The 22,297-nt window shown below is 38.0% G+C and overlaps 4 protein-coding genes across 5 annotated transcripts; 2 read left to right on the top strand and 2 right to left on the bottom strand.

Moving 5' to 3' along the window:
• Positions 1–793: 793 nt before the first annotated feature.
• LOC112176670 (peroxidase P7) lies at positions 794–2,585 on the top strand. Its single transcript, XM_024314719.2, has 4 exons — positions 794–1,170; positions 1,315–1,506; positions 1,601–1,766; positions 1,963–2,585. The coding sequence occupies exons 1-4, from the start codon at positions 961–963 to the stop codon at positions 2,355–2,357; spliced, it is 963 nt and encodes a 320-aa protein (XP_024170487.1). The 5' UTR covers positions 794–960; the 3' UTR covers positions 2,358–2,585.
• A 1,610-nt stretch (positions 2,586–4,195) lies between these two features.
• On the top strand, positions 4,196–7,730 carry LOC112171230 (peroxidase P7). Its single transcript, XM_024308444.2, has 4 exons — positions 4,196–4,238; positions 6,169–6,380; positions 6,541–6,732; positions 7,007–7,730. The coding sequence occupies exons 1-4, from the start codon at positions 4,196–4,198 to the stop codon at positions 7,574–7,576; spliced, it is 1,017 nt and encodes a 338-aa protein (XP_024164212.1). The 3' UTR covers positions 7,577–7,730.
• A 6,843-nt stretch (positions 7,731–14,573) lies between these two features.
• Positions 14,574–15,749, bottom strand: LOC112181727 (LOB domain-containing protein 15). Of its 2 annotated transcripts, none has more exons than XM_040510720.1 (3): positions 15,596–15,749; positions 15,218–15,497; positions 14,574–15,104 (listed from the first exon to the last, which is right to left on the bottom strand). In XM_040510720.1, the coding sequence occupies exons 1-3, from the start codon at positions 15,607–15,609 to the stop codon at positions 14,679–14,681; spliced, it is 720 nt and encodes a 239-aa protein (XP_040366654.1). In that variant the 5' UTR covers positions 15,610–15,749; the 3' UTR covers positions 14,574–14,678. The 2 variants fall into 2 exon arrangements, with proteins under 2 accessions (XP_040366654.1, XP_024175881.1); XM_024320113.2 differs by having other exon boundaries at positions 14,574–15,107.
• A 5,289-nt stretch (positions 15,750–21,038) lies between these two features.
• LOC112180243 lies at positions 21,039–22,074 on the bottom strand. The gene has a single exon (XM_024318764.2). The coding sequence runs from the start codon at positions 21,813–21,815 to the stop codon at positions 21,189–21,191; it is 627 nt and encodes a 208-aa protein (XP_024174532.1). The 5' UTR covers positions 21,816–22,074; the 3' UTR covers positions 21,039–21,188.
• Positions 22,075–22,297: the final 223 nt, after the last annotated feature.

Consider the following 22,297-nt stretch of genomic DNA (forward strand, 5'->3'; position numbering starts at 1 on the left):
TTTAACAACTAAACACTGCATACAAAATTATTAACAACTAATAAATCTAATTCCCGCGGCATAGCGCGGTTGTCTTTTCTAGTATAAAGTAATAAACCATCCTTTCAAAAAAAAAAAAAGTTATAAACCATGCATTAGGAGTACGTGTAAGTGAAGCATGCAAGCCACACAATTCTTTCAATTGTGGACTACGACCAACAACTAACCCGGCCACTTTGCATGATACTCAATAATGAGCCACGAAGAATCCCTAATTTAAATTTGTGTAACATAATTACAAATTGCCAAATACCTACAATTGAGCATTAATTGAAGACACAAATGCTCCAATAGTCCAATGAAGCATGCATTCCTAAACCCGCATAGTCTGTCTAATTATGTGTAATTAAGTAATTAACTATTTAAAGAGTATGAACTCGAAGACTTACCAGTCGCCACACTTTAATTAGTAGCTAATCCGAGTAGCTACACTTTCGGTTAAAGCTCCTTCATCATCATGCCTTCTATTACTGCATATGAAAGCAAAAGCCAAACTAGTCAATGTTTTCCTTTTTTGCCTTTAAAACTTTCCCACTTTCACAGACATATAGCAACTCTTTTCAAAAAAAAAAAAAAGACATATAGCAACTTAAACCTAATATACTAGAACCCATTGACAAATCTCAGCATGCACATTCTATTATAGCATATCTCAACCGCGTAATCTTCCTATTTGATTATCTTCGATTTTCTTTCATTTCTGTACCAATCAAACTCCCTTTCTGAACCGAGTTAATTATCAATTGCCATGCACTAAGATTTCTACGTGTTAGGTCACCTGCCGACCCTAATCACCTTCAGAAGACCCTTATATAAACACCACCATCTCTGGTCTTGTTTTCAACAGTTCAACACAAGTAGTACCATCAAGTACTTACTTTCTCCAACTAGCTAGCTAGCTCCACTTATAGCTTCTTATCAATGGCTTCATCTTCCTTCATTGCCATTTTGACCTTTGCTTTCCTTCTGTTCCTGGGCACCACTAGAGCTCAACTTTCAACGAACTTTTACTCCAACTCTTGCCCCAGGCTCTTCTCCACCGTGAAATCTACCGTGCAATCTGCAATAAAAAACGAGGCCCGGATGGGCGCCTCCCTCCTCCGCCTCCACTTCCACGACTGCTTTGTCAACGTAAATCTTCTTGTTTACCTAATTGAGATTCAAAGTCATCAAACGTACATTTCGTCATCCAAAGGGTCAATAACGTATTGTCTACATATGTTTAATGTCGTTGTCTAAACTATAACTAAATCATTGCTAACTAAATATTGGCAGGGTTGCGATGGCTCGGTGTTGCTGGATGACACAGCAAACTTTAAGGGAGAGAAAAATGCAGTTCCTAATCAGAATTCGGTTCGAGGATTCAACGTGATCGATAACATCAAGTCTGCAGTCGAGAATGCGTGCCCCGGCGTGGTCTCATGTGCTGATATTTTAGCCATTACTGCCAGGGACTCCGTTGTTATCGTAAGTCAACCATGTAATTAGTAATTAAGTGGGCACTAATCATGTTTTAGCTAGAGGTACATCGGGATTTAACTATACATGGGTCTTGTTGCAGCTTGGAGGACCTAGTTGGAATGTTAAATTGGGAAGAAGAGATGCTAGAACTGCTAGCCAAGCTGCTGCTAATAACAGCATTCCCCCTCCAACGTCTAACCTAAACCAACTCATCTCCAGATTCAGTGCTCTTGGCCTTTCCACCAAGGACATGGTTGCTTTATCTGGTAAGTACATAAGATCTCCGGTGTTATGAATACGTAAGACGTGACAGTTCTGAATGGATAGTCTGCCATATATCATAAATTTTTTGATGGATATCATCTCTTAACTAGACTTCGACGCTATCATGCGACGGAAACAGCTGTTCTTTTTTATTAATTCTTTTGTCTGGAGATGAACAATTATTGTACAATTGACCAGGGTCACATACAATTGGGCAAGCAAGGTGCACAACCTTCAGGGCTCGTATATACAATGAAACTAACTTGGAGAGTACTTTGGCTCAAACAAGGCAATCAAACTGCCCAAGGACCGCTGGCTCAGGGGACAACAACTTGGCTCCACTTGATCTTCAATCTCCAACAGCGTTCGACAACAACTACTACAAGAACCTTATCCAGAACAGAGGTCTCCTCCACTCCGATCAGCAGTTGTTCTTGAATGGTGGCTCCACCGATTCCATAGTGCGTGGCTACAGCAACAGCCAGAGCACATTCACTTCTGACTTTGCGGCCGCAATGATCAAGATGGGAGACATTAACCCGCTCACAGGATCCAATGGAGAGATTAGGAAGAACTGCAGGAAGCCCAATTAATATTATGCATCGATCCTTCATATAAAAATAAATAGTTTTAAGAGATCTTTTATTAAGTAGTATGTGTTGTGCCTTTGTCAATTTCTCCTATAGAAGGTACTCTATGGCCTTGGAAGAATGTAGAAGTTTGTTCGAAATCTTTGGACACGTCTTTTTTATCTTGTTTTTGGATGATTGTCTTTAATTTTTATCTTGTTAGCATCTATGAAAGTCTATACTATTGAAGTATTGATTCGTGCACTTTATTTTTATAAGGGGAAATTACTGGTCACTCCCTGTACTTTTAGGGCGTCGACAGTTCAGTCCCTGCTATCCTAATTTCGACAAGTTACTCCTCAGACTTTCAAATCTCACACAATTTGGTCCAAAATGACTATTTTGCCCCTCCCTTCCTCTTTTTGTTTTTTATTTTTCTCTCCTCTCCCCTCCTTTCTTCTAAAATTCATAATTAATTCATACGAACTCTGATATTTGCGTTCCATATATGTACGAGATCGTATCGATGAGCTCCACAACTTTTATGAAGAAAGTTTTTCCAAATTTTGTATGTATAAAAAGTCAATTTTCACGACCGCTACAAATAACATTCGTTTCGAAAATCCACTTTCTTCTAAAATTCATAATTAATTCATACAAACTCTGATTTTTGCGTTCCATATATGCACAAGATTGTATCAACGAGCTCTACAACTTTCATGAAGAAAGTTGTTCCAAATTTTGTATGTATAAAAAGTCAATTTTCACGACCCCCCTAAATAACGTTCATTTCGAAACTAAAATTGATACGAAACTGAATTTCTCGTACAACTACTTATGAAATAGTCTCAATATTCATAATTCAAATATTTGATATTTCTTGGGTTGAAATGTGCATAATGAGAGAGAGTGTGTGTGTGTGTGTTATTTTGTGGTTGGGGGGGGGGGGGGGTTCGTGAAAATTGACTGTTTATACATACAAAATTTGAAAAAACTTCCTTCATAAAATTTGTAGATCTCATCGATACGATCTCGTACATATATGGAACGCAAAAATCGGAGTTTGTATGAATTAATTATGAATTTTAGAAGAAAGGAGATTTTCGAAACGAACGTTATTTAGGGGGGTAGTGAAAATGACTTTTTATACTTACAAAATTTGGAACAACTTTCTTCATGAAAGTTGTAGAGCTCATTGATACAATCTTTTGTATATATGGAACGCAAAAATCAGAGTTTGTATGAATTAATTATGAATTTTAGAAGAAAGTGGATTTTCAAAACGAATATTATTTGGAGCGGTCATGAAAATTGACTTTTTATACATACAAAATTTGGAAAAACTTTCTTCATTAAAGTTGTGGAGCTCATCGATACGATCTTGTACATATATGGAACGCAAATATCGGAGTTCGTATGAATTAATTATGAATTTTAGAAGAAAGGAGGGGAGAGGAGAGAAAAATAAAAAACAAAAAGAGGAAGGGAGGGGCAAAATAGTCATTTTGGACCAAATTGTGTGAGATTTGAAAGTCTGAGGAGTAACTTGTCGAAATTAGGATAGCAGGGACTGAACTGTCGACTCCCTAAAAGTACAGGGAGTGACCAGTAATTTCCCCTTTTTATAATTAAGATTGAAGATAGAAGAGCAACAATGCTCTCCATCTCCCCTGTATTTCAAAAGAAAGAAAAAGATACACATAAGAGGGAAAGAAAAAGATACACATAAGAGGGGGGACATAAAACTTACCCCTCAAAAGCAAAATTCATGCACTTACCCTTTATCACTATATATTTCAACCATAATTAATTTATAAGTGATCTGTAAATAAAAAAATATAAAAAAACATTTCAAGCCAACTATGTCAAAAGAAGATGTTTCTGGTCGTTATGCATACAAGTGGCGTATTTTGTAGGAACTGCTAATTGGTGGGATCTAAATCATCTAATGGTGCTTGAACTAGTTCATTGTGTTGACTCCATCAGAAGGTGCAATTATTTTTACATGTCTTGTGGAGCTGGTTTCACCACATACAAATTAAACCTCTTCTTTGTTTGACTTAAACCTCTTCTCTGTTCTACCAATGCCAAGAACAAAATAAATAATACGTACACCAATTCTAGACCGTCTTAAACAATAACTGCAGCAATGGCATCCTCTTATCCCCTTGTTAGCATTAAAGCCACCCTCTAGTGCAAGAGGTACAAGTTATAGAATAGGGGATTAAGTAAGGATGTCGAACCCACGAGGATTGGTAAATCTTTTCCTAGCTAGGGAAAACCTAAGGAAAAACTAGAAGAATATGCAAATGTACAATCACAAACAAAGGCTCACAAGTGAACCAAAGTTCATGGTGAGTATGTGCAAGATGGTGTGTAGAGATTTGATTTTGATTTTGAGATTGGTTTCTATTCAAATTGAAACAATGAAAGCAAGTAATATAAACTAACCTAAACAAAACAAGTTGTTATCAAATGGATGGGAGTTAGGGCATCGGGTTTCACCTTTTGCCTCCCTTGCAAGCATTAAAGCAATTGAATATGAATGATGCAAAGCTAATTGTCCAACTACCCTCTTAGCATCCGGATATGACTACTAAGGCTTAAACCCCTTTCATTTTATTAACTCTAACCGGATAAGTCTAGAGCTAACTACCTAGAGACAAATTCAATTACCGGATAAGTCTCAATCATTTGCCCCTAAATGCATAAAGCTTAGAGTTTAGGTAACCAAACAAGCAAACTAATCCTATCTCTAGGTGATTTTAGCTCACTACCCTCACATGCACACATGGTGTGCTTTCATGCTCCCTTTTTTCCTAGAGGTAATCAATCTCTAGAAAAAACTTCATGTCATGGCAAACACATAACTCAAATTGATTAGGTCTAAGTAATGCATTCAACTATTGACTTAGCATGTGAGAATGACAACATGAATTTTCATCAATTTATAAACAAAAACATCAATCCAAGCAAGTTTGGCTAGGGCTTTCAACCCTAGCCCCAAATAGTTCACTATTCACACATAGCTAGATACACAAGCTTCAACATTCTATTAAACATCAAATACATAAAGAGATAGAGAGTAAAGGGTGACTATTGATGATGCCGGAAGAGGTGGTAGAGATGGGTCTCCAAGAACATGATGTGGTGGTAGTCACCTCCTTCTCCTTGCTCCAAGCTCTTGATATTGGTAAGAATAGTGAAATTTGGGATCTCTAAGATGAGTTGTGGTGTTGAATGGTGGAGGAAATGAAGGTTGTAGTGGTGGAAATGGAGGTTTTAGAGGTGGAGATGGTGATTTTAGTGGTGGAAATGGTGGTGTCTTCTCTAGAGAGAAAAATGGATCTTGGATAGGATGAAGATGATTGAATGGAGTCAAGAATTCTGAATAATTGGTCTTGGGCCTCTTTTTGATCAGCTAGGTGTGTCATCTTTGGTCCCCAAGTGTGCAAGAGATGCTCTTACACCATTGTCCCCCAAATGGTCCCAAATTGGCAAGGTGATAAAAGGACAAGGTGTAGGGAGATATTTGAATTTCAAGTGATGGGAGATTCTCACCACCATGGTCCTCCTTTGCTGGAGAAAAGACCCTCCATGAGTGGCGGCTCGCCGGAAAAGTTTGCTGGAAAAGTCGCCGGAAAAGTCGATTTGCAATTTTCTTCCAATCTCCGTGTCTTCTTCCCCTAGCTTCAAATCTCCACATTTCAAGCCTCAAATAGTCATTTCATTCTCAATGCAAGGTTTCCTACGAATAAAAGGAAATGGATTAAAAAAGGTAAAATAGCATGGAAGACAAATCAATTTTCATAATTATGAGGCACAATTGCGTAAGTAATTTGTGACTCAACACCCCTAATGGCCATTTTCATGACCTTGGCTCTGGTTGCGAGCACCGACAGCGCTGGACTTTCGACAGCTTTTTACTCCTCATCTTGTCCAAAGCTCTTCTCCACCGTGAAACCTATTGTCCAATCCGCAATCAATAAGAATCCCCGAATGGGTGCCTGTCTTCTCCGCCTATTCTTCCACGATTGTTTTGTTAATGTAAATTTTTCTCATTATTCATTTTTATATATGCACACAATTTCAAGCAAAATTTAGGACTTGCATATGTCAAATTGCTCATGCGCGTTACTGTTCTTAGCATTTCTCTAATGATTGTTAGTTTTGGTTGTCTTATGGATACTAATTCATGGCAATGCAGGGATGTGATGCATCGTTGCTCCTGGACGATGCGCCGAACTTTATAGGAGAGAAAAATGTGCCTCCGAACAAGAACTCTGCATGTGGATTCGAAGTCATTGATCAAATCAAGTCCGCCGTCGAGAGAGTGTGCCCGGGCAGAGTCTCTTGTGCCGATATAGTTGCTATTGCAGCAAGAGACACTGTTGGCATTGTAAGCACTAAAATTGAATAATACATAAAAAGTTGATTGCATACACTTACACAACAAAACAAAATATATCGTAACTTATTAATAACTTCAAGTGGGATGTCCTAATTTGAGATAGTAGTTGATGTCACGACTCAATAATAACTATATATATGACAATCACATATTCACGTATTTTGCTTTAAATAATCTTTAATTTTAATTAATCTTACTTTTTTTTCTTTTGGCTAAATAATCTTACATGGTTTGAGTGCATGCATGTTTATGTGTAATGCAGCTTGGAGGGCCAAAATGGGAAGTCCAATTGGGAAGATTAGACGCGAGGGCTACAAACCCCATCATCGCCAACATCAGCATACCAACTTCAAAAGCTAGCCTAAACGAGCTCATCTTGAGATTTAGCGGCGCCGCCCTCAACCAGCGAGACCTGGTTGCTCTGTCAGGCGCTCACACACTAGGCCAAGCACAGTGTTACAACTTCAGGAAACGCATATACAACGAGGACAACATCAACAATGACTTTGCCGAACAAGGAAGAGCTAAATGTCCGAAGACCCCTGGCTCCGGTGACGCCATTTTGGCTTCCATCGACGCTGAAACTCCGACTGTGTTCGACAACAGCTACTACAAGAACCTTGTCCAGAAGAAGGGGCCACTCCATTCCGATCAGCAGTTGTTCAGCGGAGGGCAAACAGATTCACTAGTGAAAACTTACAGTGAAAGCCAGGAAAGCTTCTTCATGGACTTTGTGATTGCTATGCTCAAGATGGGGAGCATAAACCCGCTGATTGGTCCTCCATTTGGCGAGGTCAGGGTGATTTGCAGGAGAATCAATCCATTGTTTTGACTCAATCGATCCTGCCACCTACACTTGAAATTTAGGTTTTAAGACTCAATTAATTGTTTTGACTATTTTAGGAGAGTTAGTTTCTTGTGGTATGTTACTTTATTTGATAAAATTTTGGTCGTTTGATGGAGATTTGCAATAAAACCTTGTCCTTCTATATGATCATGAATTTATGATGATTTGGATAAATTAGGGGTTGAAATTTTTTTTTTTTATCAGGTAAATAACATTTCGTGAGTCGAACTCACAACCTCCCACTTACGAAGGGGAGACTATGTCACTAGACCAAATGGTACTGGGCAGGGGTTGAAATTTTGATGGAGATTTGCAAAATGTTTTTAATTAGAAGTAATTTTTTTTTTTTACTTATTTTCCTAACTGCTGTTTGTTAGGTAAGGGTTTCCCTAAATTATTAATAATTTACGTTTGCTAACCTACCAACTTGGTGCTCTAGATTAAACTTCGTCTGTTATAGAGAGTAAAATTTTAAGATGTGCCATTCTGTTGAGGAGAAAATTTTACAAACAGTACTCGAACTAAGGCCGACTACTAACTTTAGTACCCGACTATGCAAAACTATCACTTTGGTACCCCAAGTTTGAAGCTCGACCCAAGAATGGTGTACACCGTCCATCACATCATTAAGTCTTTGCTATGTGGCAAACCATGACGGCCCTCAAAATATGCCACTTGGTTAGCTAGTTAACGCCGTGATGGACGGTGTGTACCATTCTTTGGTCGGACTTCAAACTGGGGGTATCAAAGTGATAGTTTTGCATAGTCGGGTACTGAAGTTAAGAATGAGCCCTAGTTTGGGTACTCCGTACTGTTTGTAACATTTTCTCTTCTGTTGAGAGTATAAATTCCACATGGAAAATGAGGACCAAATCTAAATCTTGATTTTTCATCAGACCAAACAATTTTTTTTCGATATTTCCACTACGTTGATTGGGCAGGAACTAGTTGAAGTAGTACACTTGACTATAGCAAAATTTCTCCAACTAATAAGCCTTGCTTATCCAATATATCTTGCTCTACAAGATCAGTTATATAGTTTATCTAGAATTTCTAAAGTTGTTTGTTTGTTTTTCAATCAGGGGTGGAACCAGGATTAAGAGTTGGGGGGGGGGGGGGGGGTCCAAATGTAAAAGCACTTTTTTTGTTATTATAACCATATTGAAGTTTTTGCAAGATCAAAATTCAATGTTTGATATATATCTTACAAAATTAAATATCAATCAAATATAAAAAGTAGGATTAAAGAAATTCATTCATTGAGGTATGGTATTAATAGAGAAAGGATATATTATATAGTGGTGGTGGGGGGTTCAAATATGGTATAGCTCTAATAATTAAGGTATTCAAATCGGCAAGAGTCAGCTAATTAAGGAAGTGATCAAATTGGCAGGGGTCTGGACCCCCCCCAGACCCTTATCACATTTTTTTTCTCTTATTATATCCGTGAGCGCGGTTGACTTTTCAAGAAAAAATTCATATTTCTCCTCCTCCTCCTCTTTTTTTTTTTTTTAAGAGGTTTCATGCGTGGGCGCTAATAGAACATTAGAACATGATCGCAACAAATCTCGATTAGCACCATCAATTATTTTATTTTATTTTCTAAGCTATAAAAGTTCACTGTAGTGTCAAACTAAAGAATAGTTAATGATCTTGAAAAGGAAAGATAAAAATATATACGATCTTTCCAAAATACATTTCGATGCCTATTTTGAAATTAAAGGCAATTAATATGACAATCTTCCAACTTTTGGTTTAATAATTTATATCTTATCCCATAAAGACCTTAATTACTATCACATCACATGAAAATGAGAAGATTTAAATCACCGACATGCACTTGCATCAACATAAATAGATGACTATCATAAGACAGAGCCGCCTCCTTTGCTCTCTTAGGGTTAGGGTTTTTTTGGGTGTTTCTGTGCAATCATCAACAATGACTTCTGTTGATGCCATGGCTGCTCGACTGGCTTCTTCTCTTGCAATTGCTGAGGGGAGGAAACAGGTCGATCTGCGACAGACGCAAGGAAAAGGTCTGCGACAGGCAGATGTGTTTATGTTGGGGAAGCTGCTGACCACTCGGGAGTACAAGACTCGCTCCTTTATGGGGATGTTCTGCAATGCATGGCGGGTGAATGGATCACTAAGGGTGGAGGAAGCGGAGGGACAGAGGGTTCTCATCACTTTGTCGGACGCTACTAACCCGGATCAGATCTGGAAGGGATCTCCATGGGGATATAATCACGCTCCGATTGCCCTAGCTTACTATGATGGTGTGGCGGCCATGGACTCGGTCCCTTTCACCGTATCCTCTTACTGGATTACACTGCAAGGAATCCCTCCTGCGTTCCGCTCGGAGAGGGTGATGACTATGATTGGGTTTACCCTTGGTGATTTCAAGGAGATTGATAAACAGGCCAAGAAGGTTGGAAAGCTCCGAATCAAGGTGGAGATCCCTTTCAACCGGCCTCTGTCCTTCCAACGCTGGTATTGGGTAGAGGATGGGGTCGAGTTTCTCTGCAAGTTTCAGTTTGATAAACTCTTTGGTCGATGCTCGATTTGTGGCTATGTTACTCACGTAGGTCTACCTTGCTCGGAACCTCCATTGGAGGAGAATGATGAGGCAGAACGCACGGTTCTGGGTGCGTCACAGATGGGGCACAATAACTCGACCTCTGGTTCGGCATCATCTAGCACAGTGTGTGCAGGAACTCGGGCTAGGGTTTACATGGGAGGTCCGGATGTGGTCTTCCGTACTGTGCTTCCCAACCAACTGCCGAAGCGATTGCTTTACAATCCGGCAGTGCTGATACAACGGCCCCGACGTCCAGCTCATATCAGAGAGCTGCCTGAGATGATGGCTGTCCCAGAAAGTGTTATAGGGCAGAGGAGACAAAGGGAGGAGGATACTATCATGATCTCTCCAAAGAAGCTTAAGTTGGGCCTAGCTGTTGGAAAAAGAAACCTGAATCTGGAACCAGAACATCTGGGTTTGGTACCGGTGATGCACAATGAGGAACAACCTATTCAGGTAAAAGGAAAAGGGGGAGACCTGCAGGTAGTCGGAACAAGCAACCTTATGGTGAAAAGAAGAAAGTAAAGCAGGGGGACGAGAATAGGGCAGTAAAGAAAAAGCTTCTCCCAAAGCTAGACAAGGCAGGTGGTGGTACAGGCTCCAACCCGAAAGGGAAGGAGCTGGTTCTTTACTAGTTACAATTGCTTTATTTCCTTCAAGTCTATGCGAAGGTGGTGAAGCTTCTATAGGTCTTCTATGACGTTTCTAATCAGTGTTTGTACCACAATTGCGTGCCTGGCAAGCAAGGATTAGTTGAATATTTCTTCCGTAGGAGACGAGGTTAATCACTTTTGTATAGGCTTGCAAAATTGCGAGCGCATCAGAGACTCTAATAGTTTGCTATAGCTTGGATAGGGTAGTCTTTTACTTGGCTTTCTTATGTAAGCTTTGTAGACTTAGCCATTTTCTGGCTGTTGATCTATTGATTTCAACTTCTATTCAAAAAAAAAAAAAAAAAACATAAATAGATGACTGGATTACATCAAATACATATTTTGGTTATTAGAAAAAATATTGATTATAAATATCAATGGTTTAGATCATCTTATAAGTGTTTGGTCACTTGCACTGTCTACAATGCATAGAAGAATTTTCACTATTAAGGAGTAATTAAGTTAATCTTATATATATATATATATATATATATATATATATTGTTGACAGAACATTGTCAACCCTGCAGTCAAGAAACTCATATATATTATTCAAGAGAGATTATTCAGAGCACCGCCGTGCACTTGCACCAACATAAATGAATGGTTAGATTGCATTAAATACACCTTTATAAGGGTTGGGTCACTTACACCGTCGGTGCATAGAATAATTTCCAATTCTTCAAACTTCCCAAAGTCGATCATCATGTGTGTATTTGTTTGAAATTCAGTGCAAGAAAGTGCTTCAACATTTTAAAATATAAAACTCTTTCCACTGTGTTCTAGTCTAATTAATTTGCCAATATGCCCAAGAGGCTAGGGTTCCATTATTTTGTGATCGATATTTCTCTCTGTAGCTATCTCCTATAAACCTAATTAATGTGTACGAAATATTCTGCATGACTTTTACAGCTATAGCCTAGTATATTATATCCTTCAATTTTCACCTCGAGATTTGAGGGCAACCATGTGTTATACAGAGAGGGAAACATGGGTCAAATTATTTATATGATTTCTCATGAATATGTTTTGAGAAAAACTGTATATTATCATAAGCTACTCTTTTGTTTCTGAATATCCAGCGTTTTATATAAGACTGCATGCTGATAGATTTTAAAGAGCCCCTGCAACTTATCAGTTAATTTAAAGCCATCCGTAAGCATCTGAGCTATTTTATATCAACAACTAATATGTAGTACTTATAAATTAAGCTGGCTTAAGCTGACAGCTTCAATTGATCGAAGGAGAAAATTTGAGAGCTAGGTTTTATCTGGTCCGGGTTGATCGATGCATGCACTACTGGATATAGCAAAATTCCACCGACCTTATGATCGAATCTATAGAAAGTCGAAACGAAGTTAGCAAGGTATATTCATAACTTTCTCATTTGGGCTGCTAATTAAGTAATCATAATCAATCACTCGATCGGAAAAAGGGCCTGACGATGAATATATTGCCATCTTTGTACCACATAACATCCTTTTTGAGAAATGTCACTATGTTAAAACGTATCAACATTTGAATGAAAAATGCATTGCTAACATGACTATATACAGAAAAAGAGTTTTCAGAAGAAATACCCGTAATTGACCGATTATTTACCAGTTAATGAATATCATTCATCAAATTGTTTGCAAAGGTGTTGAGTGAGATCTAAGCATACAATGGCATGCATGGTAAGTGAATAGGTACTAGACCTTGGGAATCCTCTACTCACATGGATATTGATAGGTTCGAGTTTGAGAAACTTGAAATTAACAAATGAGAGCCTCTCGATCATCATATATCAGGGATATAAGCTACCCATTTGTAGTCTCTCATATACCTTATAATTAATCTGGTCCATTTGCCAAAGTCAATAGTGGACTTCAATTCATTATCATAGTATTAACTTGATTCCCTTGGTTTCAAAACTATTTGCAGTATCTTGCTGTATTATGGAGGGCATATGCATATATAAATCAGTATTTTGGAAACAAATAGAAGGAAAGATCGATCACATTATTCCTTGAAATCATTTTCAACATAGAAAATGATTCAATGAAACAGAGGGAGTTGTATGAAGACAAATTAAGAAGCCACTATCCCAAGCAACCATGACATAGCACCAAATTCCATCACCATCTCTCTTCTAGATACTTGGATGAAGGAGACCAAACTCAGCACATATATAACAAGAGTTTGTATAATGTATATATCTATATATCTTAATAAATATTGACGAAAGAATAATTTCCCTAAATCTTTATAAAGTTGACTGAAATTCTGTGCGGTTTCTTGCTTATGTGACTAATTCAGGTTCCTATATCTTTCGCCCTTCGATTTGGGTTGAAATCCTCACGCCAAGGAAACTAAAACTGCAGGGGTTTGAGAAAAATATTAATCGATCTGCATGCCTAAGCTAGCTAGCTGGCAAGACCATTGACCGTCCAACAAATACATACATGGATCTACTTCACAAATTATATGCTGTAACTTCACTAAATAGCAACATATCTGTATGCATTGTCGTGTGGATTATACATATTTCTTTTTACAAAACTAACCTTCAGCAAACCTAACACCCAAAAGGGTTCAATCAACCAAGTCTCAATTAGTGAGGTAGCCATTGACATAATCAATCTGTTCCAAGTATAAGAATGTAGTCCTACTGCCAGTTCAATGTATGCTTGGTAAAAGGTTTTAGAGAGGGTTCCGACAGATCGAAGAGGATTACGTCAATCTTCCTTTAACCGATAGAAATTTTGTCTCTCGTAGGACGTACTGCTAGAGACAAATTATTTTGTCTCTCGTAGGACTGCTAGAGACAAATTTTTGGGTTTACCTACCAATGCCGGATGGTAATGCGTGAATAATTTCTACCTCAGGAACTGTTACTAAATTGTCTCTACATTTTGTTGGAAGAGGCTAGGTCTTAAGTTCACTTTTTTCTGGTGTTTGTATGGGAGTAGTCTAGCTAGCATTGATGGGGAAGATTTCCTATCCTTGTAGCTGTATGTTTCTTAATTCGATTTGTTTTTGAGGAACCCCTTGTTGTTGTGTAACTCCTACATTAATTGTATTAATAAATCAAATTAAAAAGGTGTAGCTACCACTACCAACTAGCTAGCTACCACTGCCATGGCATTAACTCGTGGTAATGACAACCCAAAATTAATCAACTTATCTAATTGAGTATAATTTGATTCTTAATTATATATATATAGCTAGACATACACACATATACATGTCAGTGTTAATATACTAGGCTTAATTGGCCTTAAAACAGTATTTCCTACCGATGAAAACTAATCAATGATACAGTATATATCTCATATTATATGTTCCCCAATGAACAAATTAATCAAGTGAGAACCACAGAATACTAGACATTACCGTTGCACGAAGAACAGTGCAAAATAAGTTCAAATCACTTCTATTTTCCAGTACCATTATAAGTTTTGGTCCAAAAATGCAGTACCATTAATCTCAAATACCTAACATCACCGCAGAGATCAGTAGCTCCATAATTGCATGGAAGAGCAAGTACTTTAATTTCATAGCCGTTCGATACTATATAAGTATATATAGGAATAAGTAGAGGAAAAGTGATGAAAGAAGTTAATTGATAGAGAACAGGAAGAAAGGAACATTACAACATATTATCGAGTCATCCACAGACAAATTAATATGCAATCATGTATGGACCTACTTAGAATGGACTTAAACTAAGAATTAAAACCCCAAAAGCATTGACGAGTACCAATATATATAATTCTGTCATGTCATTTTATTCCACTTGAATCATCATAGTAAGAAAATTAAATGGGATAGTTCTCTTAATTCAATTGATCAGTCTAGTTAATTAGAATCATAATTAACCAAAGTAGGAAACATTTTCACTTGAAAGGGTGCTATAGTCGGCGGCGCTGTTGGGTTGAGTGTACATAGATGAGGAGGAGGAAGTAGGAGGCAGAGGAGGAGGCGGTGGCGGTGGCGGTGGCGGCTGTGTGGACGGTGGGAGGGAAGCAACTGAAACAGCTCCCCCAGAAGTAGTAGAGAACAAAGCTGCCACTTGATGATGATGATGATGATGATGAGAAGAAGGATCCATGAGATTTGCTTCCCTATATTTGTACTTAAGTATCTCACCCCTCACAGCATTAAGCTCAGCTTGTAAAGATTGAACTTGCTGCTGCAAAGCCGAAATCGCTCCCATGCATCCGTACACCGGATCTCTTAGCCTCACGTTCGCCTCGTACACAAGACTATTCGCCGCGTCTGCTCTTTGACTCTCCGGTACCTCCTAAACAATTAAAACCCTGCCGTTAATCACTCTAGTAAATAGATACGTGTGGACTCACTGAATAAAATTTGTTTACCAAATGATGCGACAGTGTTTTGTGGTTTAATTACCATAAGCATCTTGGATACGTTGCTGGCGCCAAACACTTTGTGGACGGAGGCGAACTTCTGGGGTTCGTGGGGAGAGAAGTAGGGAGAGAAAGGGCATTCTTGAGCGCATCTTCTTCTCAAGAGCTTGCAGGCTGCACATGGCGTGATCGTGTTTAGGGTTCCGGGGGGACCCAACATATGTCTTCTTCCCATTTGATGATGGTGATGAGCAGAAGAAGAATTAGGAGCATCTATTTCTCTCTTCAGCTTCTTCCCTATCTCATCAAAATCAAATCTCTCCCTGCATACAAGTAAAACCCGCAAGACCCATCAGCAAAAATCCTCAACATCATGAGAAGAAAAACAAAAGGAGAGAAATATATAATAGTATGTTATAACCTTTCTCTGGACATTCAGGCATGCTCCGGTGTCTGAGTTGCTAAAGAAGAAAAGAGAAAGAGGGAGAAGGGGATTAATAAGGGGAGGGCTATGGCTGTGAAGGTAGGAATTGTAAAATAAGGGCGTACAAAAGAGTGTACTTCAAAGGCAAGATATGAGTAAGAGAAAAAGTGGTCCACTATCTATAGCTAGTGTTAAATTAACACTATGTTTTTATATGAAAGAAAGAAAGAGACAAAATGGATTTTGGAGAGACTGATCGAGTAGTAGTAGGGGAAGTCGATCAAGGATTGAATTTTGATTTGTTTTGATAAAGTAATAATCTAGGGTGCACAGGCAAGGTCTCATTTTTGGTCTCATTTTTTTTATATGAAATGTATATATTCTCAACACGTCTCTGTACGTGTGGTGAAGTTTCAAGCCGTACACGCGGACAACTTTGTATGACGTGAAGCCCGTGTGGCCATGTGACATGCACACGTGGGATAACCTACTCTGATACCATGATAAAGTAATTTATGGTTTACATCCAAAACCAATTGGCAATAGATGAAGTGGCCCAAATTCTTATAAACTCATAAGCAATGTCCAATTTTTTCCATGTGAGATGTATATATTCTCAACATGTTGGGGTGAAATGATGGTTCGGATCTGTTAGGTTGATGTACGAGGATTTGAGGAGTTATAGTTCTTCCACAGAGCTCTCTGATGAGCCTGAAGCAATATCAATGGAGAGAGAGATAGTGAGAGAAGACTAGTAACTAGTAATGTAGTATAGCTGTGACTTCCCATCGCTCACGTGTGAGCCCTTAAATGGGTTTTGACTTTACAGAATCTTTTCGAGCATTTTGATCAATTTCATGCCAGGCATGTGGTGCTAGTCTTTGCTTCATTCTCAGGAATCCTATATATTAATCAATTATTTTTTCACTCAAGTTTTAGATATTGAGATTGATAGATGGTATTAGTAATTCATATCTTATAAAATATAAAAAAAAGTATTGGATAGTGGTAGAATAATAGGTAAATGGAGCAATAAGTAAGTTTTGAAAATGAATGATAAGGTAAAACTATGAAAATGATGATTGTTTCGAAAATTCTAATTTCTTATTTAGAGAACTTTAGACAACCAATGAACCAAAAACTGCTAAACAAAATCTTACAAAATCAATAGCAAATGAGAAAAGGGCAGTTCTCCATTAGTCTCACTAGGGATTTGTACAATGATCGCAACCGCCTATACACTAATGAATGATTGTTTTTGCATAAGCCTTTCAGGAGCACTTGGTTTAGTTAAATGAGTAGTTCCGATGATTAAAGTTTAATATGTGATTTACAAAATGAATTTAATATTCTCACTTTCTTTTATTTTTTATTTTGCAATTAACAGTATTAGGCTAGATAGTTGCAATTAACAGTATTATGCATAATCTTAAGGGCAACTGGGCATGTTAGTTTCTTGTCAATATCAAGAACCCACCTTTGATTAAATAGCCATATCTGGGATCTAGCTCCCAAAACGAAAACTTTATATATATGATCACTTGATCAGTGTCACCGTATGAAAACCGCAAATTTTGGCACCTGAAGTAAGATATGTAGCAAAGACTTATTTAAGACTCAGTTACACTAAGCAACCATTAACAATCTGATTCTTCTTGTTCGTGTAGAGTATTTAATTAACTAGATATATGACTCGGTCAATTTGTCAACTATGGATTAATTTGTTCCCCTTCTTAAATTAGATAGTCACATTGTGGGAGAAATTGTATAAATCTACACTAATGACATTTTCTTCGTCTGGAAAAAAAATACACACACACACACACTGAGATAGACATACATATCCGAGTTTTTATTTTTGCTTCATTAACATAAATTATTATTTATATCACATCATCGGTTTATCATTTCACTCCAATATCATTATATATATATCTATATATGTTCAAATGAAATACTTAGAAATAAGAATCTACATACCCTTATTCAGAATCAAGGGTTTATATATGATGCCAAGTTGCTTACCAATCTAGTCATCTCGGGTTCCTATCTGATATTTACACAAGAAAATGGGACAATTCAATTTTGATTGATGGGACAAACAACTGATTCTTCGAAGTTTGCTTGTGAACTTAATTTGTTTTTCCTGTCCTCTTCAAACTCGTAATTCCTTAAAGATGGGTACAAGTATCATCATGGAACAAGTCATTGGCCATTAATTGTTTGCAAAAACTCTTCCCACTTGATCGATTAAGTCTAGCTTCAAGGAGCTGATGGATCCATCTGGGATGTCAACATGAGAAAGAGACTGGACACCGTACCCTTCCAGATAAGTTATTATCCTTCATTGTAGGCTGTTGTGACTTTCGTTTTTAGCTGAGAGCTAATTGATACAGGTGCTTCAATTTTCTTTCAGCTTGGACAACTCACCAACAATTTCATGTAAGGAAAGTATTCTGATTAATATAACATATATATAGCAGTTTATTTCAACCCCCAGATTTTAAATTCTGCTGTCAACAGCTCAAATTATTACACTTTGTTCAATGCTAGCTAGCTTCTAATCTAGCAGATTATATACTTAAGAAGAAATCTAATGCATTTATTTCGAATTTTGCGCTATTATAACATGGCACTCTCAGGTTTGACTGTACACAAAGTTAAATCAGTTTAAGTCTCGATTGAATTAGCTTGATTACACGAACACTGCATGTAATTAACTTCATCACTTCATCAATAGTACGTACAACCTGCTCCTTTAAGTCCTAAAAATGCAGATTGTACACAGCATGCACTAAGACAAGTCTCGAATGATCTAATCAGTGACCAAGCGTCAATAATCAGTTGATCGAGGAGGACTCCGTAGGGATGGGGGAATTTCTTAGCTGTGATTTTGAGATGTGTTATGTCAAAGTGGGTGGTGAAGGGGGGGGGGGGGGGTTTGGAACAGTGGATGGAAGGAAGAAAATAACTAATTTATTTGGAAGAGTATTTTATTTATGTGTGACAACAGTAACATATATAAGTATATAACGGTATTTTGCTTAGATTGCAAGCAATTTAAATGGCAAAACCATCTGATTATTACTCTTGTTTGACCCGTATTTTAAGGCTAACAAGTCGGCCGATGTTCTCTCATCTCCAACCTCTACTTTCTCATTCTTTCAAAATTCTCAGCTTTGTCCACAAAATTGCGCACACCTAGAACTTGCACTTGGTTCTTTCTCATTCTTTGTGTGTAAAATAGATCAAGGACCTGATCTTATTTTGGTCAATCCATTACCTGAACTTATTTTGGTATTCAATCCATTACTTTGGTCTTATTCCGGTTTCAGATTTTAAATTATGAGGTTAAACATGTACTTGACTAACTGAATAGTCGTATCAAAAAAATTATAAACTATGAATGAATTTTGGTTGTAAAATGTACATAGCATCATATTGTTTTAGAATTTTGACAACCCCTGCAGTCTCCCACCACTTCCATTGTATTTCTAATATATGTGCACCTAGTAGAATTTTCTCAATTTCGAAATGTATCGGAGCCTAGAGATCAATCTAAATGAAAACCATATATCCATATTTCCTACCTACAGAGCTACAAAAGTTTCAATGATTGGGAAATCCATTGTAGTCCAACAGAGAAGGCCCAAAGTTTTGATTCGAACGTAGTCCAATACTCCAATGGAGTCAAACGATCTCCTAGCTTTCTCTGAAAGACTCCATGAAATACTGAATAGTTGGTCACGTGAGGCTTTAATTAGTTTAATTTTCACATTTGAAACGTGGTCCTTTTGAGTGCTGCACCCTAAGATTTGATTGCTACACCACTTATCAATTTAGCCTATATTCATCCACCTTCAATCTTAAACACAAATAGGAATTTCTAGCCAAACACAACATAAAAGAAGAGCTACCATAGTTTTCACTCCCTCTTCTGCTTCATTATAACAATATGACAGACTCCAAATTTGACGTAATATTCAGCAAAGAAATCCTTACTCGAAGGCATGAACCACAATGGACACAACGGCCGGAACCCGCTATTTCGTCGACGATGAGAGCACATAGGCTGGCAGAGGGTTTGGTTAATCGACTCAAAACCATGAATTTTCAGGAGAATAGGATTGATAACACTAGGGTTTGCAGCTAAACTAAGTTCTATGTGTCCGTGTATAGGTTGTACAAGTTCTTCCAAGTTAGTCTTCGATCAGTTTAGTCTTGGCATATATAGTAATGCATAAGAATAACTTCTATGCAACTAGGAGTATAAACAATCCATGTGCATCATCAATGCTAGCACATGAACAATCAACTACTTACGCTGGAAAGACCATAACATTGTACTCTGCAAGTCTACACATAATATACAGTACTATAATACAACTAGTAATTAGCTAGCTCATTCTAAAATCAAATTTTACTATTCAGGTTGCTTCATATCCACATGCAAAAGTGCACAACATGCATTCCCCTAAACTACCCGCTTCTTCGGGGTATTTTATACCGAACTTAAGCCACGATTTTAGTTATATATATGCCTTCTCCCATAAGATCTTCCGCCTGCCACTGCAACAATGTGCTTAACAAAACGTTTACAAGTGACAGAGCCGGCATAGAGCAATTGCAACATGAGCGACAGAACAGGGCCCCCAAATTTTGGGGCCCTACTTCAAGTTCTAAGAAGCTTTAACACATATAGAGAATGGCCTCAACGCATAATCTAGTTGTTGTTCAGGTGGCACTGAACCTTTGTTTTTCCTCCTCTTTAGGAGTTCGATCCCCCCCCCCCCAATTGCATGTCTCTTGCTTCAATTTTTTTTTTCTTTCCTTCTCCCCCTACTTTTTTTTTTTCCTTCTCCCCCTCCCTTGCCATACTTTCCTGATTTTATTTTTTGGTGGATACTTGCTTCAATTTTTTTTTTCTTTCCTTCTCCCCCTTCCCTTGCCATACTTTCCTGGTTTTATTTTTTGGTGGATACTGCAGGGCCCATACTTTATTTATCTTTGATAATTCAATTGTAATGTTGCTTCTTTTAATGAAATTTTTGTAACAAGCTTTAGTCTGAATTTTTCTTTTCAAGAAGTGAAAAGGTAATATAAGATAAAAGATTTTTTTTAATCTAAAAAATAATTTTGTATAATATTTTCTCTATATAACAAAAATTTTCAATGGCATATTCATACACGACCGCAAAAAGAGGGCCTCACTTTTTAATTTTGCACAGGGCCTCGAAAACTTTTGAGACGGCTCTGATAAGTGAAATAATGTGTATATAAATATATCTGATTCCAAACTAACGAAGGTACTAGTATCATTCCCGAATAACTAGTAGGATTTAGTGATTTACATCGCGAATTACTGATTATTTGGCTAATGTATATATGAAATGTATATATGCTTATGACAAGAGTTTGATTCAATTATCGATCGGTAGAATGTAGAAGTGCAAAAATAATTTCATGGATTATGTTCAAGAATTAATACATCATAGAGATATATGACATCAATTAATGGACACACACATACCGTTCCACAGATTAATACAAAAAGAGATTTAACACAATCGATGAACATACATAGAATATATCAATTCTCAGCAGTACGACCTCGGTGTGATTGGTCATGGCTACCAATGGACATGGAGGCAAACATGATCTTCGGCACCGAATTGCAGCCTCTGAAGTAATCACTACCTCTGCGTTTAATCCCAAAGCACAAAGTCGAAGTAGGCGATCCGGACCTCGTTAGATCCTCATCCTCGTCGTCGTAGCCAAATGGCACCCTCGAAACCGAGTAATGTTTCTGGGTGCCCTTTGAAGAAGTCGACGAGCACGATGAGGATGAGGACGACGACCACGACACAGAAGAAGACGGCGACATGTTCCGGGCGGCCTTCCTCCATTTCAGCACCCTAGGGAAAATGGAGTCCAGAAGCGCTTTAGCTCTAGAGCCGCTTCTTTGCATGGATGAGGACGAGTGTTTCGGAGTTGTGTTGAAGGAATATGAAGGAGGAGGAGTTAGAGGAGGAAGAGAGATCTCGGAAAGAGTGTGCTTAGGAGTACCTGGCTGCGACTCCCACATGAACGGAACCGCTCCGACGGAGGCGCCGTAGTAGACTCTGCAAGACGAGTTGGCCACGGAGGTCTCCTTGGCCACGAGCTTGGGGGAGGTGAAGACCTTGTTGTTTCTGTGATCATCGTTGTGCTTCATCATTGTGTTTGGTTGAAAACTTGAAACTGATGATCGAGGAGCTTCTTCTTCCTTGGGTCTGTACGTTAAGCTAGCTTAGATAGCTAGCTAACTAGAGCTAGCAGATCTGAAAGTTCAAGATCCGAAGATGGAGATTTTGAATTGAATAGAATATCTTGAAAGACTAGTTGATATGGTTGAGTGGGTTAGTTAGTTGGGTCTATGCTCATCTTTCTCCCATTAATTTAAGGTCCGTCCACACATCACTACTGTAGAGTTGCTCGTATAAGAGGTATATAAAGCGAACGGGACAATAATAGAAGAAGCATCTATAATAAATGGATGGTGATTACTAATTTCCGGGATTTGTCTTAATAGGACATAGACTTGAGCTTAGGTTAGAGTTAATGAAGCGGTGATTGTGATTATCTTTGCTGACGGCTACTATTTTAGGAAATCGAAGTCTAACTTAACTACTCTCTTAACTCAATTCTCAACCTCTACTC

This window comes from Rosa chinensis, chromosome 1 (genome assembly GCF_002994745.2).
Source record: "Rosa chinensis cultivar Old Blush chromosome 1, RchiOBHm-V2, whole genome shotgun sequence".
Lineage (NCBI taxonomy): Eukaryota > Viridiplantae > Streptophyta > Magnoliopsida > Rosales > Rosaceae > Rosa > Rosa chinensis.

Bases quoted from the DNA above. Each gene is read 5' to 3' on its own strand.
- LOC112176670 (XM_024314719.2), top strand. From the start codon at position 961: ATGGCTTCATCTTCCTTCATTGCCATTTTGACCTTTGCTTTCCTTCTG. The intron at 1,171-1,314 runs GTAAATCTTCTT...AAATATTGGCAG, and splicing joins TCCACGACTGCTTTGTCAAC to GGTTGCGATGGCTCGGTGTT. The intron at 1,767-1,962 runs GTAAGTACATAA...ACAATTGACCAG, and splicing joins GGACATGGTTGCTTTATCTG to GGTCACATACAATTGGGCAA.
- LOC112171230 (XM_024308444.2), top strand. From the start codon at position 4,196: ATGTCAAAAGAAGATGTTTCTGGTCGTTATGCATACAAGTGGC. The intron at 6,381-6,540 runs GTAAATTTTTCT...ATGGCAATGCAG, and splicing joins TCCACGATTGTTTTGTTAAT to GGATGTGATGCATCGTTGCT. The intron at 6,733-7,006 runs GTAAGCACTAAA...TGTGTAATGCAG, and splicing joins CAAGAGACACTGTTGGCATT to CTTGGAGGGCCAAAATGGGA.
- LOC112181727 (XM_024320113.2), bottom strand. The intron at 15,108-15,217 runs GTAATTAAACCA...TTAATTGTTTAG, and splicing joins ACGTATCCAAGATGCTTATG to GAGGTACCGGAGAGTCAAAG.
- LOC112180243 (XM_024318764.2), bottom strand. From the start codon at position 21,815: ATGATGAAGCACAACGATGATCACAGAAACAACAAGGTCTTCACCTCC.